The following is a 13,309-nucleotide window of genomic DNA, read 5'->3' on the forward strand; positions in this document are numbered from 1 at the left end:
CCCGGTCACAACCCTGACACTGACAGTACTCTATGCAAGAACATAAATGGAGTATGACTGAAAAAGCAAATTGAAAGACAAAACAAGAAATAACCAGCATATTAAAGAGCACAGCTGAGAGACAAGAGGAAGAAAACCAGCTTGCAAGCCAAACTTCCATTCAGGTTTTGCATCTAAGATTTTAGAAAAGATCAGAAAGGAGCCCAAAGCCATCTACTTTTGATGAACCAGTAGGAGTGGCAGGCGGCATGCCCAAGGAATTCACTGAATTAATCGACAGTGCTCCAGATAAGGAGTCCACACCATTCAAAATTCAGTGAAAAAGGCCACACCAGGTGGAGAGAAACTACCACTTTAATAGGAGCAAGGGACACTGGGCAAAGCAAGAGACATGCAGCCTATTTTTTAAGCCAGTAACAGTGTTACAGGGCAAAACCCAATGTAGTAGGATAACAACAGGTTTTACTGATTTCCGCCTAGTGATTTCCCTAAACCCTCCAACTGATTCCCAGCACTATCCAGAAGTCAAGAAGGAAGTCAGCTGAGTGTGCCACCTCTGCTGTCCTGCTTCCCCTTCTGGTACCACCAACGCAGCAGGACCCCAGTTTGGTGGCCAAGACCGGACATCCCGGGCAAAACCAGCTTCCGCAGCCTTGTACCAGATCTTGAGCAAGTCAGCCTCTGGGCCTAATGTCTTCCTACATGCAAAATATGAACAACACAGCTAGCTGAAGAAGGGGAAAAACACTGAGGGCAATATTGGTGAAGGTACTTTAATAAAAGCTTCATAATGGAGCAAAACACTTAGATTCCTTTGAAGGCAATGTGTACAGATACCAGTTCCAAATAACTCACACTTAGAATGCCAAGCTGCTTAATTTTATAAAGGTAGCCAACAGTCTTCTTTTGGTAAAAGGATTAAGTCAATCAACACGTGCACTATTAACTGATTCTTCATTTAGTAGTCCCACAACTTACACAATAAACCACAGGTCACTTGTATGTGTCACCAAAGAACAAAAAAACTCACTCCCGGACACCGTTAATAAAGGAACAGAGAGGCTGGCAGTGTGTTCACGTATGAATTACACAATCATCACCAAGGAGCAACTTCACAAGATTTTTAAGATATTCAGGGACAAAAACGGCACTACATCTGAGCTCACACAAAACACGAGATGTACAACCTCTCCCCTAGAATCCTCACGAGCCTAAAACACACCCACACAGTCCGTCCACTCATTTGTTAGGGGCGAGGAAAAGGGGGTGGGAGCAGAACCCTGAGGTCACTCAAAAGGCATTAAGAGTCATCCTCCTCTTCTCTGAAGAAGTGGGGAGGGAGGGATGGAGGGAGAGTCACCTTTTCCTGTGCCTGCCCCATGCACAGTAATAATGGTCATTTCAGAGGTTTCATCAGCAGAAGATTTTATGCCTTGGCACACCAAAACGTGTTCACCATTGCTACCCCTGCATCCATTAATGGCTCACATGTTCGTACTCTGCAAGGGTAGCATGTTCACAGACATAACAGAAGGTGATTTTTCAACATCAGCCTCTTCTCAGCTCCACATCCTTTTGAAACAGTTCCTTCCTAGAACTTTATATTTAATACTGCTGACCAGAAAAACTAACGCAGTTTTTTGTTCCTGAAAGCTCAAATATTAATCCTGTAGATAAAACTGCAGTCAAGTCAGACAAGCAGATACCAAACACTCCCTTAACGAGCGACAGATCCCTTTCTCCTTCCAATTACTTTTTAAGAAACCTCTTCCTGAATACACCCACACCAGAATCAAGCATCTTCATTACCACCCATGGACAACCTCTAAATTACTGCTGTCCTAGAAGTACTGCTCATTGATTGCTGTGAATATAAAGACCAATGGTTCTTCTGCAAAGTTAGAAGGTCACAGTGTAAGGACCATAGACATAAATATCAAAGATTAGGTAATTTTCCTTGTTTATTAGGAAACTGCAGTGGCTTAAAGTTGAGTGACTGGATTTCAGAAGTGTTTCTACTGTTTTGCAGTACAACCAATTGCCACTGAAGTCTTTTCCATTGCTCTTCCAACACCCCGGTAACTCAGTGTTTATGCTGTTGCCTGAATCAAAGCTACAAAGTAGAGGTCAAGACTTCTCCAAAATTAAGAACTTTGCAGAAGTACCAATACATAATCATTCAGGCTTTGGTGTATGCTACAAACATCACTTGAAAATCAAAGCAAAATACTTCAGCTATACTTCTATAGCTTGTGATCTCTAAATTTATTAGAAGACTGTCAAGACTGCGCTGCTGCATCCAGAGCTGGTATTCCATAGTAGTCTGACTGTGGGGCAATGTTACTGGTTACACAGTTAAGCAGAGCTTCTTGTTCTTCGTTCTAGAAAGCACTGGTTATCTTTAAAGCACTTCCTTCATGCCTGATGAATCTCTCAGCCACATGAAGTATTTACGGGTTCACATTACCAAAACAGGTGAGTACAGACAATGTACAGTACCACATCTGGAACTTCCCTGACGCATTCCAGGAACCTGCTGGGTTGCTCATGCCCTGCTGTGTTGTCCCTCCAATAGATACTGGGGTGACTGAAGTGCCCCATGAGGACCAGGGCTTGTCAATGCAAGGCTGCTCCTCTCTGTCTATAGAGGGCCTCATCTCCTCGGTCACCCTTGTCAGGTCTCCTGTAGCAGACCCCGCTGTAACATCACCTGCCCTCCCTCCAATCCTGACCCTGCTTTAGCAATCTGTTTCAGAAAAGCCACATCCTCACTTACTCTTCCTCAAAAACAAACTGAAAGGAAAGCCAAACTGCAGCATTTCCTCAAGAACATCTCCGCTCTTTGCTAAAGGGAAAAGGTTGTAACCATGTTTGCATGTTTTACAAACCAGCCAGCTGCATATTCCGAACGCGGTGCTTCACTAGGGGCATCTGAAGGGACCATCTCCGCAGTTCACACAGAGATCCGAGGCTGGCCTTTCGCAATACAAGAAGTAGGACAGAAACAGCAATTTAAAGAATTTCCAACCTCTTTTGCCCCCCGTGGCTCATTTTCAGTCTCGCAGCATGACATACCACCATTTTAGTTGTTGGAAGCACAGCTGTTTCTGGGGCTGGGACATGAACCAAAACCCAAAAAAAAAAAAAAATCAGCTTTGAAAGAAAACAGGACTGGGGGAAGAATCTGACCACAGAGCTGGTTATAACAGCTTTGGGATAAGGCTAAAGAAGGGAGGCGGTACAGAGACAGGGCACAATTACTCCAAAATGGTGTTATCAAAAACCTCGTGTATCTGAAGCTGTGGCCACAACAGCTGGAGAAACAGGAACTCACATCAGCTTCCGCAAGGACTCATCAAAACAAAAATAATTTCATTTTTACAGTTCAAATACCACTATTTTGTAAACAGAGAAACTACTTTCCCTAAAGGAAGAGTGAAGAAGTATTAAGCAAATAGTCAAAATATTGGGTCTTCCACAAAGAAAAGAGCTCTGTACACATGGGAATAAGGAACAAATACACCAGGATTATAAGAGAGAGGTACTGGCTAACACTACCATTAGCTATAAGTCATTTTTCACTATTCCCTGCATATACCCACAATTTGAAGCCAGAGCTCACAACTGAGTAGACAAACAATGAATATCTGCATATGAGTTGTGGGGTTTTTAATAACATGACTTAACTCTCTACATTCCAGCATGCAGTAAAGTCATAAGCAGTTGCTGTCTGATTGTCAAGGACTGGAGCAGAGAAGGGACTGTTGAGGGACATTAATTGTTTGGCATAAATAGGTAAGTTTTAAGTAGAATAAGTGACTTAGGATTATAATATGGTGTGACTTGTGCTGCGTGCTTAGCTCTACTTAGCATGAGTAGCTAGATTTGCTGAAGCCTGTAGGCCGTGAGAAAGGTATTCTTCTTAGCAATTTTCCTAGCAGCTGGTACAGTGTTGTTTAGTCTTTTAGCATGGGAAAGTGATAGATATCACACTGATGTTTTGGTAGTTTTTCCTCTCAAGTCTGGGACTCTTCAGTTCCCCGTGTTCTCCCAACAAGGGCAGGTGCACAAGGGACATAAACCAGAAGATACGGAGGCTTCAACCCTTGGCTGAAACTGCAAATCAACAAGGTAAGAGCCTGCCTGAACACCGAAAAAGAACCCAATAAGATGTTAGAAGACCCGAGCCCAAAAATCACTATTGGACTAAAAGACGTGTGGACAATGTGTTACGGGCATGTGAGGGACAGGTGTGTGGACCACAAGGGGATCACTGCCCAGGGATCTCCTTGCTCAGGGTCCCTCTCTTTGGAGGCACCCAGACCAGAGTAAGTGTCTGTGTGTGTGACACCATGAAACGGTGGCAGCGTCTGGTCCATCCCAGCTCCTGCAGGCACAATCGCCAAGGCCAAGGCGAACACAAAGGGGAGCTAAAAGCCCCACAGCCCGGAGGATGGCAAGAGGGTGAGGATGAGTTAAGATGGGTGATGTTTAGGGAAAACACCTAAGGAACAGAGAGAAAACATGATCATCAGCACAATCTGCTCCCTCTCAACTGGAGATAGGGAAAGCTCTGAGCTTATGTGGACTGTGACAAGGAAGAACTGCAACAGCAACAACCACGTCTCCCTCATTTAAAATGCAGCTTTAAGCACAAAGTCCTGTTTGTCAAAATAAGCCACAGTTCCTTGTTTGAAGAAACTGTTTTCAGCTGCTTTATCAATTTTCGCTATTGCAGGGACATAGAGAGCAGAATTATGTTCCAGTTTCACCACAGCAGACGAAACTGTCTCATTAATGTCGCTGAGACCAGCTCCGGAGGTGTTTCCTTCACAGGCAGCAGCCTATGCTGAGCCTGCTCAGAGCAGCACCGCAACAATAAAAGCCTACCTTCAAATACCAAATGAATTCTATACCTGCACAGGTGAAAAGGAGTAATTCAGTTTCTTTTAGCTTCCCCCTCTTTAAAGAAAACTTTCACTGGAACAGATTTAATTCCTCGAAGCATCTCAAAGGTTTCTGTGCCTTTGCACTCCTACTGTCCACTTTTGCTATTAACACTTGCGTTATGTGGACCAGATTCTTCAGCATCTGAAAAACCTAGCATTACTGGGCCACGGTAAACATTTTGGCAGGCCCTTTTCAGGCGAGGAAGGGGCAGGGAGGAAGAGACCAAAGCTCTTCCCCTCACCGCCTGTCTGCCGGGGGACACTACTGCTTTCAGCGTCTCAAAGCTGACTCAAATCTCAGCAGCAAGCGAACCAGAAAGTGGAAATACAGGTATTTTCATTCCACTTCCAAGGGAACACAAAAGGTTACACTTGCAGCTATTTCAGGCATTACAGAGAGACTTTAAGGCATGCTAGTCAAAAAAAAAAAAAAAAAAAAAAAAAGAGATGGCCTCTCATTTTAACTCCCAGCAGATTCATCTGTGACAACGCCAGCACAGAAGCTGGCAAGATTTAGCACATCTAGTTCTAAAAGAAAGGTTTATTCCAGGCTTGGAATTATAAGAGGGTTAAAGCATGTTAAATTAGCAGGCTTGTAAAGAAAGATAGCACCTACCACCAACCCACGCTACATGCGATTTTAACATGTGCTTTTAGCCCTGAATTTTGGAAAGTATCATATTTACAATGACTCGTGAAAGAAGAAAGTAGAACTAACCTGGCACAGAGTGGTAAAATACTCCCCCTGATGACTCAAAACCAGTATTAATTCTCTGATCTTTCAGAAGCGTTGACTCAACTTACTGAGACTAAAAGACAGATCAAAGGAAGTTTTCATTCAGCTCAGCAAAATCACACTGTTTTTCCCATCGATTCAGGTGCTCTTGGTATTAGGTATGCGAAATCCTTCCACTGATATTTAGCATCAAATGAGTTACAAAGTAGAAGTTTGACTTCAAATAGTTTACAGTGATCAACTCAAACCGTACGCAGTGCCAAAATGGGGAAAGTCTGCTAATCCAAAACACCAATGATTATGCCCATGCTGCAACCCAGATCTTTTAACACATCTGCTCTAAGCAGTGTCTCTCAACCTCTCTACAGGCATACAACCTGCGTCTCGTGGGATAGTTCCCTCCGTGCTGTTCAGAAGGTACCTGAAAAGCTCTACAGACTGAAGACCACTGTCATTGGAAAAACCTGCTTGCAGGCTGCAGCATCTGGCAGCTCATTGCGTTAGTGTTGCTTAAAATGTGACACAGAACAGGCAAGACAGACAAATTCCGATCAGATACTAAGAGGACTCACTCACAAACTGGTGGCTTACATTGCTCTACCACTTCCAAACTGTCTTTCATATTCATGACATGACAATTTCATCCCTGCTCTTCAGAAGAAAATTGTCCTTCCTGATCTTTCTTCGAGTGAGCTAGTCCAGGGAGCTTTTAATTAAGTGCAACTCTTAAAAACTATATTAGTATAACAGTAATGGCCTTAATCTGGGGCTGGTTATTTAAATGGCTCTTTTTTTCTAATTAAGCATTAGCAAGTCCCTCCCTGCCATGCTACAAACAAGACGTTCGCTCTGCCCATCAAACACTGCTTAGAGTCCTTCAGCCAACACCTGAGAGAGGCTGGGAAGACTCACCAGTGTGGACTCCCCTCTCCACACCTCCTTATCCACACTCATTGTCAAGAACCTGCCACCAGCTGCCAAGAAAAGCAGGATACAGGCATGATGTGTTTTTAACTTGACTCATTACAGCCACTTCTGCAAGTCTCGGGTAGCTCAAGCACAGCTCGAGACAAGGAACAATGTAACTGAGCACGTAGGTACCTACCAGGCAGAAACAGCGGCCAACTAGCGCCGGTGCCTCCGAACGCAGCCCAGGCGGAGTCGGGAGCACCTGCCCTGAAGCACACAGCACGCTGCCCGGCTGCTGCTCCAGCGCCGAGGAATGGACCCGACGCAGCACAACAGCAGGCGCTGGGAAACCAACCCAGCGTTACCTGTCCACGGAGTGCTGCCACGTGGGGGCTGTGACATCCCCGCTTTGCTCGCTGAACACGCGCACGTGCATCTCAGGCACGCTGAGGTTTATTTTATTGCTTTTGCACTACCGTGGGAGCTTTTTAGCACAAGTTTCGATATACCCGAAGTATGATCGCTCTTCCACACTTACTTTTAACCACATTTCTTGGCATGGATATAATGAATATTTCACTGCAAGGTCAGATACTTTCAACTTTGGCTGACTAGTCTTGAGAAAGCTTTTAAAAGAAGTAAAACCCTACACTCTTTGGACTCAAGCAATAAAAATACTGATGCCCATCTATGGTCCTTTTCTTCTAATAGATCTACTTATGCCTTTTTAGAGAGAACACATGCAAATTGCACAAACAGTACAGCTAAGCAGCCACACACACAAATATGCCAGCTCTTCAATATCCACCTCCACACCCAACTGCACAAAGACAGTAGTTAACTTGGTGATTTTGGTATAAAGAAATTGGGCTTGACAACTTGCTTGCCAATGGGAATCAAGTAGTCACACATTTAAAGCCTCAGCCAAAATCAGAATGTTTCCTCCCACATTCATGGCTGAGTCCACATGAAAAAAAATCCACAGAATCTTTATCCAAAGCAGCACAAAAAGGGAGCAGATTTGTTTGAAACAAGGCTGAAGTTTACCTACCACTGAGGAGATGCAGGCTTATAACCAGAGCCAAAACCAAGCAAGACTCACGTTAATGGTTCCTTACAGAACCATTGTTCAAACTTGGGCATCCACCAGAACTCTCCGGTCGCTTTCTGCAGAGCTGCTTTCCAGCCAGTCGGGCCCCCAGCATGTCTACAGGGCGGCCAGTCTACCTACATGCTAGGGGGCCGTATAGGGTACATCACCTGCTGCTTAGGGTGGTTCCTCTCCAGGTGCAGGACTTCACATTTCTCTTTGTTGAACTTCAGGAAGTTCCTTTCTGCCTATTTCTCAAGCCTATCCAGGTACGTCTGAAAAGCAGCACAATCACAGAATGGTTTGGGTGGGAAGGGACCTTAAAGACCACACAGTGCCACCCCCTGCCCTGGGCAGGGACACCTCCCACCAGACCAGGCTGCTCCAAGCCCTGTCCAACCTGGCCTTGAACCCCTCCAGGGATGGGGCAGCCACAGCTTCTCTGGGCAACCTGGGCCAGGGGCTCACCACCCTCACAGCAGAGAATTTCTTCCTCAGATCTCATCTAAATCTCCCCTCTTCTAGTTTAAAACCATTCCCCCTCATCCCATGGCTCCCCTCCCTGATCCAGAGTCCCTCCCCAGCTTTCCTGGAGCCCCTTTAGGGACTGGAAGGGGCTCCAAGGTCTCCCCGGAGCCTTCTCTGCTCCAGGCTGAACCCCCCCCAACTCTCTCAGCCTGTCCTCCCAGCAGAGGGGCTCCAATTAGATGTTATGGCTTTAAACTTTGCTTTCATCACCACCTTTGCCTCCTCCAAAGCCTCTGGAGATGTTATATAGAAGTTTTGCAGCTACGTGGTGCGATCCCAGGTTGGCTCTTCCTTTGCAATTGCCATTTTAAGAGAGACATACCTACACCAGAATTTTAAAGGTGCTGCACTGGTGGCAAACAATAAACATTTCTGTAGTGACAAAAAAAGATGAAAAACAGAGATAATTTGAGCAGCACAGCTACAGCTACACAACGGGTACTGAAAGACCACAATAGCAGCTGTTCACAAGAATTCAAAAAAATTAAAAAAAAACCCAAATCAGTTACTCCAATTCCAAAACCCCAAGAAATGACCTTTCATCCACCAGAAGCAAAAATGCATATTTTTTTCCACACCAATATTGCATCTGGTCACAAGATAAATTAGTAATCTTTGCCTTTATTGCATAATACGTTCCTTCCTCCAGCATTTCTGTTTTGAAAGAAGTTGTTTTAGAACTTAAGCTCAAAGCCATTTAAGATCATATTTGTTCAGGAAGTCCCAGTTTCAGTAAATACCACTTTTCACACCAAATTGTGGGTAAATACCTATCAATTACTCTCCACTGCCACCAAAGGACACGCACAAGTTCAGCTGCAATTTATTATGATCCTTGCTACAGAACTTTTTACAGATTTCTTTGAGTGCTACTTTAGGCATTAAAAATGAGCAGAACCTGATGGCACATCACGACATGAAGTGCCAAAGGCAGGGAGTGAAGAACGTTGGTCCATGAGACAGCCAAAACAACTGCTATTTTAAAGCACAGCCTGTCTGAACACACCGCAGGTATCCACTCCTGAGATCATCCAGCCAGGGGTAACAGGACCAACAGCTATACTCGGTCACGATCCTGATGCAAAACACAAAGACAAAACACCTCAGGCCGTGAATCAGCATGAATATGTGAAGAAAAAAACCCAACCAAACTGGAATACAAGGATGCCTCCAAATCATGAGTTTTCTTATGCCGTCTCATCAGTAACACAGATCCCTACCTGGGGAACTACCCTAAACGGAGCAACATCTCTCCAAACAACTATTCCCTTTTATCTTTTCTAACAGGACAAAGATACACTTCTCAGGATCTAAGACATTACTGAGTTTCTATGGTGGTCTTTGAAATCAAATAGGGTTTTTTAGCACTGCCTAAGGTATAGACATGTACGTTATAATCACCACCGAGCAGATGAAATTACTCTGCCAGCACAAGACCGGTGCCATCCAATAATAATCATCCTGTCTTTTACCATTATCCACAAGAGCTGGTAAGAAGCAACCATTGAACTAGGAGCATTCAACAAACAATTGCTGGCTGTCTTCTAATGAGGGAGCAAGCGAGGCTGCAGCTCCTACACCGGTCACAAACACCTGCAGGACCTTCTCGTGAAGTAAGAGCAGGGGCTCAGGTGTCAGATTTTCTCAATCTAAAACCTGCCATCCTCAAAGCAACCAAATGAAGTTTAGAGATAGGGACAGTTCTTTTTCAAATACAGGCTTATCTTTTCAAAGTCTCGTATAACATGACCACAGAACAGAAAACCCATGCTATTCTAGCTCTTCCTTAATAAGCTTGCACAAAAAAAGGCATCTTTTGTGCACCAGGGTTAAATCCGAGCTGATCCTAAAATCAGCTGGATGTCTTCAAGTGACTCTGGGAGTGTTATCTGTGACACACAAAATTTGCTTAAAAAAAATAAAATTTCTTGCAGTTTTCTCAGACTGTCTCAACCAGAACAGACTCTGTTAAGAGATGAAAACTTGAGACACTCAGTAAGAAGTCAGACCAACAAGAAACCAAAAACCACTTCAGAATTTTTTTTTTCTCACACAAACTGAAATCGCACCTGAAGCATTTTAAGGACTTTGGTAAACAAGAACCAAAACTTGCACTTTCAGCACAACAAGCCATCTTGAAAACCAACACTCCCAGCAAAAGCGTGACCAGCAGGGATGGCAACTGCTCTGCAGACCAGCAAGCAGCAGCTGCTCCGGCCCCCCATCCCCTCCACAGGCGACAAGCCCTCGCTGCGCTGCCCCAGGACGCTGCAGACCAAGCAGCCACACTTCTCACGGGTGTTCAGTGTCAACTCACCAAGCTCCTGCCATTAAAAGGCTCACATATCCAGCTCATGCTTTTCCCAGAGAAGAACGGGATGTTAATTAACGGCCACCAAGCCATGTCAGCCTGCACTTTCCCCTGGCAGCGACCCCACCGCGGAGCCCTGCTCCTGGAGGAGCACGGGATGACGGGTGTGCAGGGTCTGGCAGCGAGCGGCGGCTCCCACACCACAGGACGGATGGTTCCGCAGGTACCGCATCCAGCCCTCCCGGCTCTCCAGAGCTGAGTACGAACAGCACCCCGGCTCCCGCAGGAACGCTGGAGACTGGAGCCAGAGGTTATCCCAGCTGAAAGCCGACACAGCGAAGGACCACAGTGCCACGCACCCTGAAGGGACTCTTTTACACCAACAATGCCTGCACCTCACTAGTCAGTCAACCATTAATGGCCCAGATCAGGTAAGTTCTGACATAACAGATCTGACTTTTTCCTTCCTCTAAATTATTCAGGCTCAGACTCACAGTAACACACACTCACTGCTCCTTACAGACCAGTGATATTACACCTTACTAAAGCGTAAGATGCTTGTCCAGCGCTCTGCCGCAGGCAGTGATTTACAAGCCCTGAGCCTCTATGGGTATAGTACTTCTATCCATCCCAGAAAAGGCTGCAGCGTTTTTGCTCCAAACTAGTATACCTGGAGATCACGAAAAACACATTTATTTCCTAACAGGATAATCACCATGGCAACGATCTTCCAGGAAAATAACAGCCAACAACTCCCGGACAAAGACAGGCCACTAAGGAATTTGTTAAGGGAGACCAACCAGCTCACAGAAATCTGAAAAATACTGAAATTTGCCAAATTTATCTCTGAAGGAACTGTTAAGCAGGCATCTGCAAACTTCTTACCATAATCCATCACACAAGTTGAATCAATGACACTACCATCTCTCTCAACATCTCAGTGCCTTTTAACACTCTGAAACTTTTTAAGATACACTGTAGGGCAGTTTTAGGGCAACATTCTCCGGTGTACATAATTTCACCTTTCAGACCATTTCCTTATATCAAAAGAAAACTTCCTCTTATACTCAAATTCTTTGCCACTCCACACATTAGTATTTACTTTTAGTCACGTAAGTCTCAATAATGAAACTGCAGTTATTGCAAACACCACCTAAATGATGATTTTCATGAAACGGAATGTTTTACAGAGGTAGATCAGCCTCACCTTACAGATTAAGCAATAAAGATTAATACCTTGCTTAGGGATATACAGTTGAGGACAAACGGAATATACATATTCTTACAGGTTTTTGGAACTACTGCAGGAATTGTTCAATTTTCACAGAGCAGCTTTTTGGGGAAATGCGCACCAATTTTAACTGATGGAATTACAGAGGCCATAACTTATTTATATAGAACTAAAAAAAGGCACCTAGTTGGGCTACAGAGTCAAAGTCCCTGGTACACTACCTAAAACACGCACTAAGATCACAACCAGCAGCTCAGCAAACCGTTTCACTCCTGATGCTCTGGTGTGTTTCTCCAGTTTTCATGAAAGCAGCTCAAAGGAAACAAAACTACTTCTCTGCTCAACACTATTTGAGTATACTACCACAGCCAAATAACAATGGCCAGGTTAGACTGAGGAACCCGTTTAACGTTTGCTGCACCAGGTTCTGCCCACTGCTAATAGGGGAATTTCCCAAGCTGAACCCCTCGATCCTACCTCCGTTTGTAGGGGATGACGGGAGGAGTAACTGCAGTACAGGCAAGGATCCTTCCCAGCCACAGCACTCCCCTGCCAAGTAGCGTTTGCTCTAGCATTGCAGACACAGTCCATTTTGCTTCCTGTTAGAGGATCAACATCACCAGGCTATTACGCCGGAGAGGTAGGAAGGTAGATCTGTGGCCCTCCAGTGTCATCTCAGCCTGAGTCACTGGAGCTCATGCATAAAAGCTCCTAAGAAAAGTCTGCTAAATACTTGCTGTACAGCAATGTGGCATGCTGGATGATTCAGGCAGGTATCTACTTTCAGTACATTAATTTTCCTTTAAAAAAACAAAGTAAGATTAATGAATAATCAGTCCCTTCTAGAAGACAGAGACGTGTTTGGCTACCTTTCGCTGTAACCCACAATTGATAAGACTGACCCTGCCCTAGAGTGCCAGCATGAACACCTACATCACAGAAAAGATAACCATGTCCAAGTAGTTTACAAAAGGAGAGTCAAGAGATGATATCAGTGCACACTGGCCTCTTCTAAGCCCGTACAGAGGAAGTTAGCCGACTTCCTCATTCCAGGTTTAGAATTCAACATGGAAGTACAAGATAAAAGCCTTAAAGTAAAAAACAGCTGTGCAAGCTGGTTAATTTTTGTGCTTCTGAAACAGCTGAGGTTCTCCATCTTCTGCTACCTGGGTGGGATAAAGCTGCACAAGCACAAAGCAAAGCCCACACAGCTCTGCTAGTCTTGTAGGTTACAGGCAGATTGCCCTCTGAGACCGCTGCGCTATGACCTATGCACAGGAAGGCAAGAAGACCTGCTTCTTTTCTAGCCTTCATTGAAGACGCTTTCCAATTCAAGGCATGTTATCTTCTACCATCATCTGAACACTTTATCTAACCACCATGGCCTCCCAGGTGCACCTCAATGACTACTTAACACCTGCCAAATGCTTGGAAGAAGAAAATCTCTACAGACCTTGGTGGCATTTAAGAACTGAACGGGTGAGCAGTGAAGGCTCAAGTCATACAACACAAGCAACTTGCTCTTCTAAAAGGAGTCTTTTGAATACTCCTACGG

General features: G+C 44.7%; 1 protein-coding gene across 14 annotated transcripts in view; it reads right to left on the reverse strand.

The window, feature by feature from the left end:
• TMCC1 (transmembrane and coiled-coil domain family 1) overlaps positions 1–13,309 on the reverse strand; it is a 98,607-nt gene that overhangs the window by 81,185 nt on the left and 4,113 nt on the right. The window contains exon 3 of one of the 14 annotated variants that reach the window (XM_074602202.1): positions 12,232–12,554. The exons of the other annotated variants lie outside the window; for them this stretch is intronic. Coding sequence (XP_074458303.1) covers positions 12,232–12,345 — 114 coding nt within the window. The 5' untranslated portion in view covers positions 12,346–12,554. The remainder of the gene's footprint in view (positions 1–12,231; positions 12,555–13,309) is intronic. 14 annotated transcript variants of the gene reach the window in all.

The sequence above is a fragment of the Larus michahellis genome, chromosome 10, assembly GCF_964199755.1.
Source record: "Larus michahellis chromosome 10, bLarMic1.1, whole genome shotgun sequence".
NCBI lineage: Eukaryota > Metazoa > Chordata > Aves > Charadriiformes > Laridae > Larus > Larus michahellis.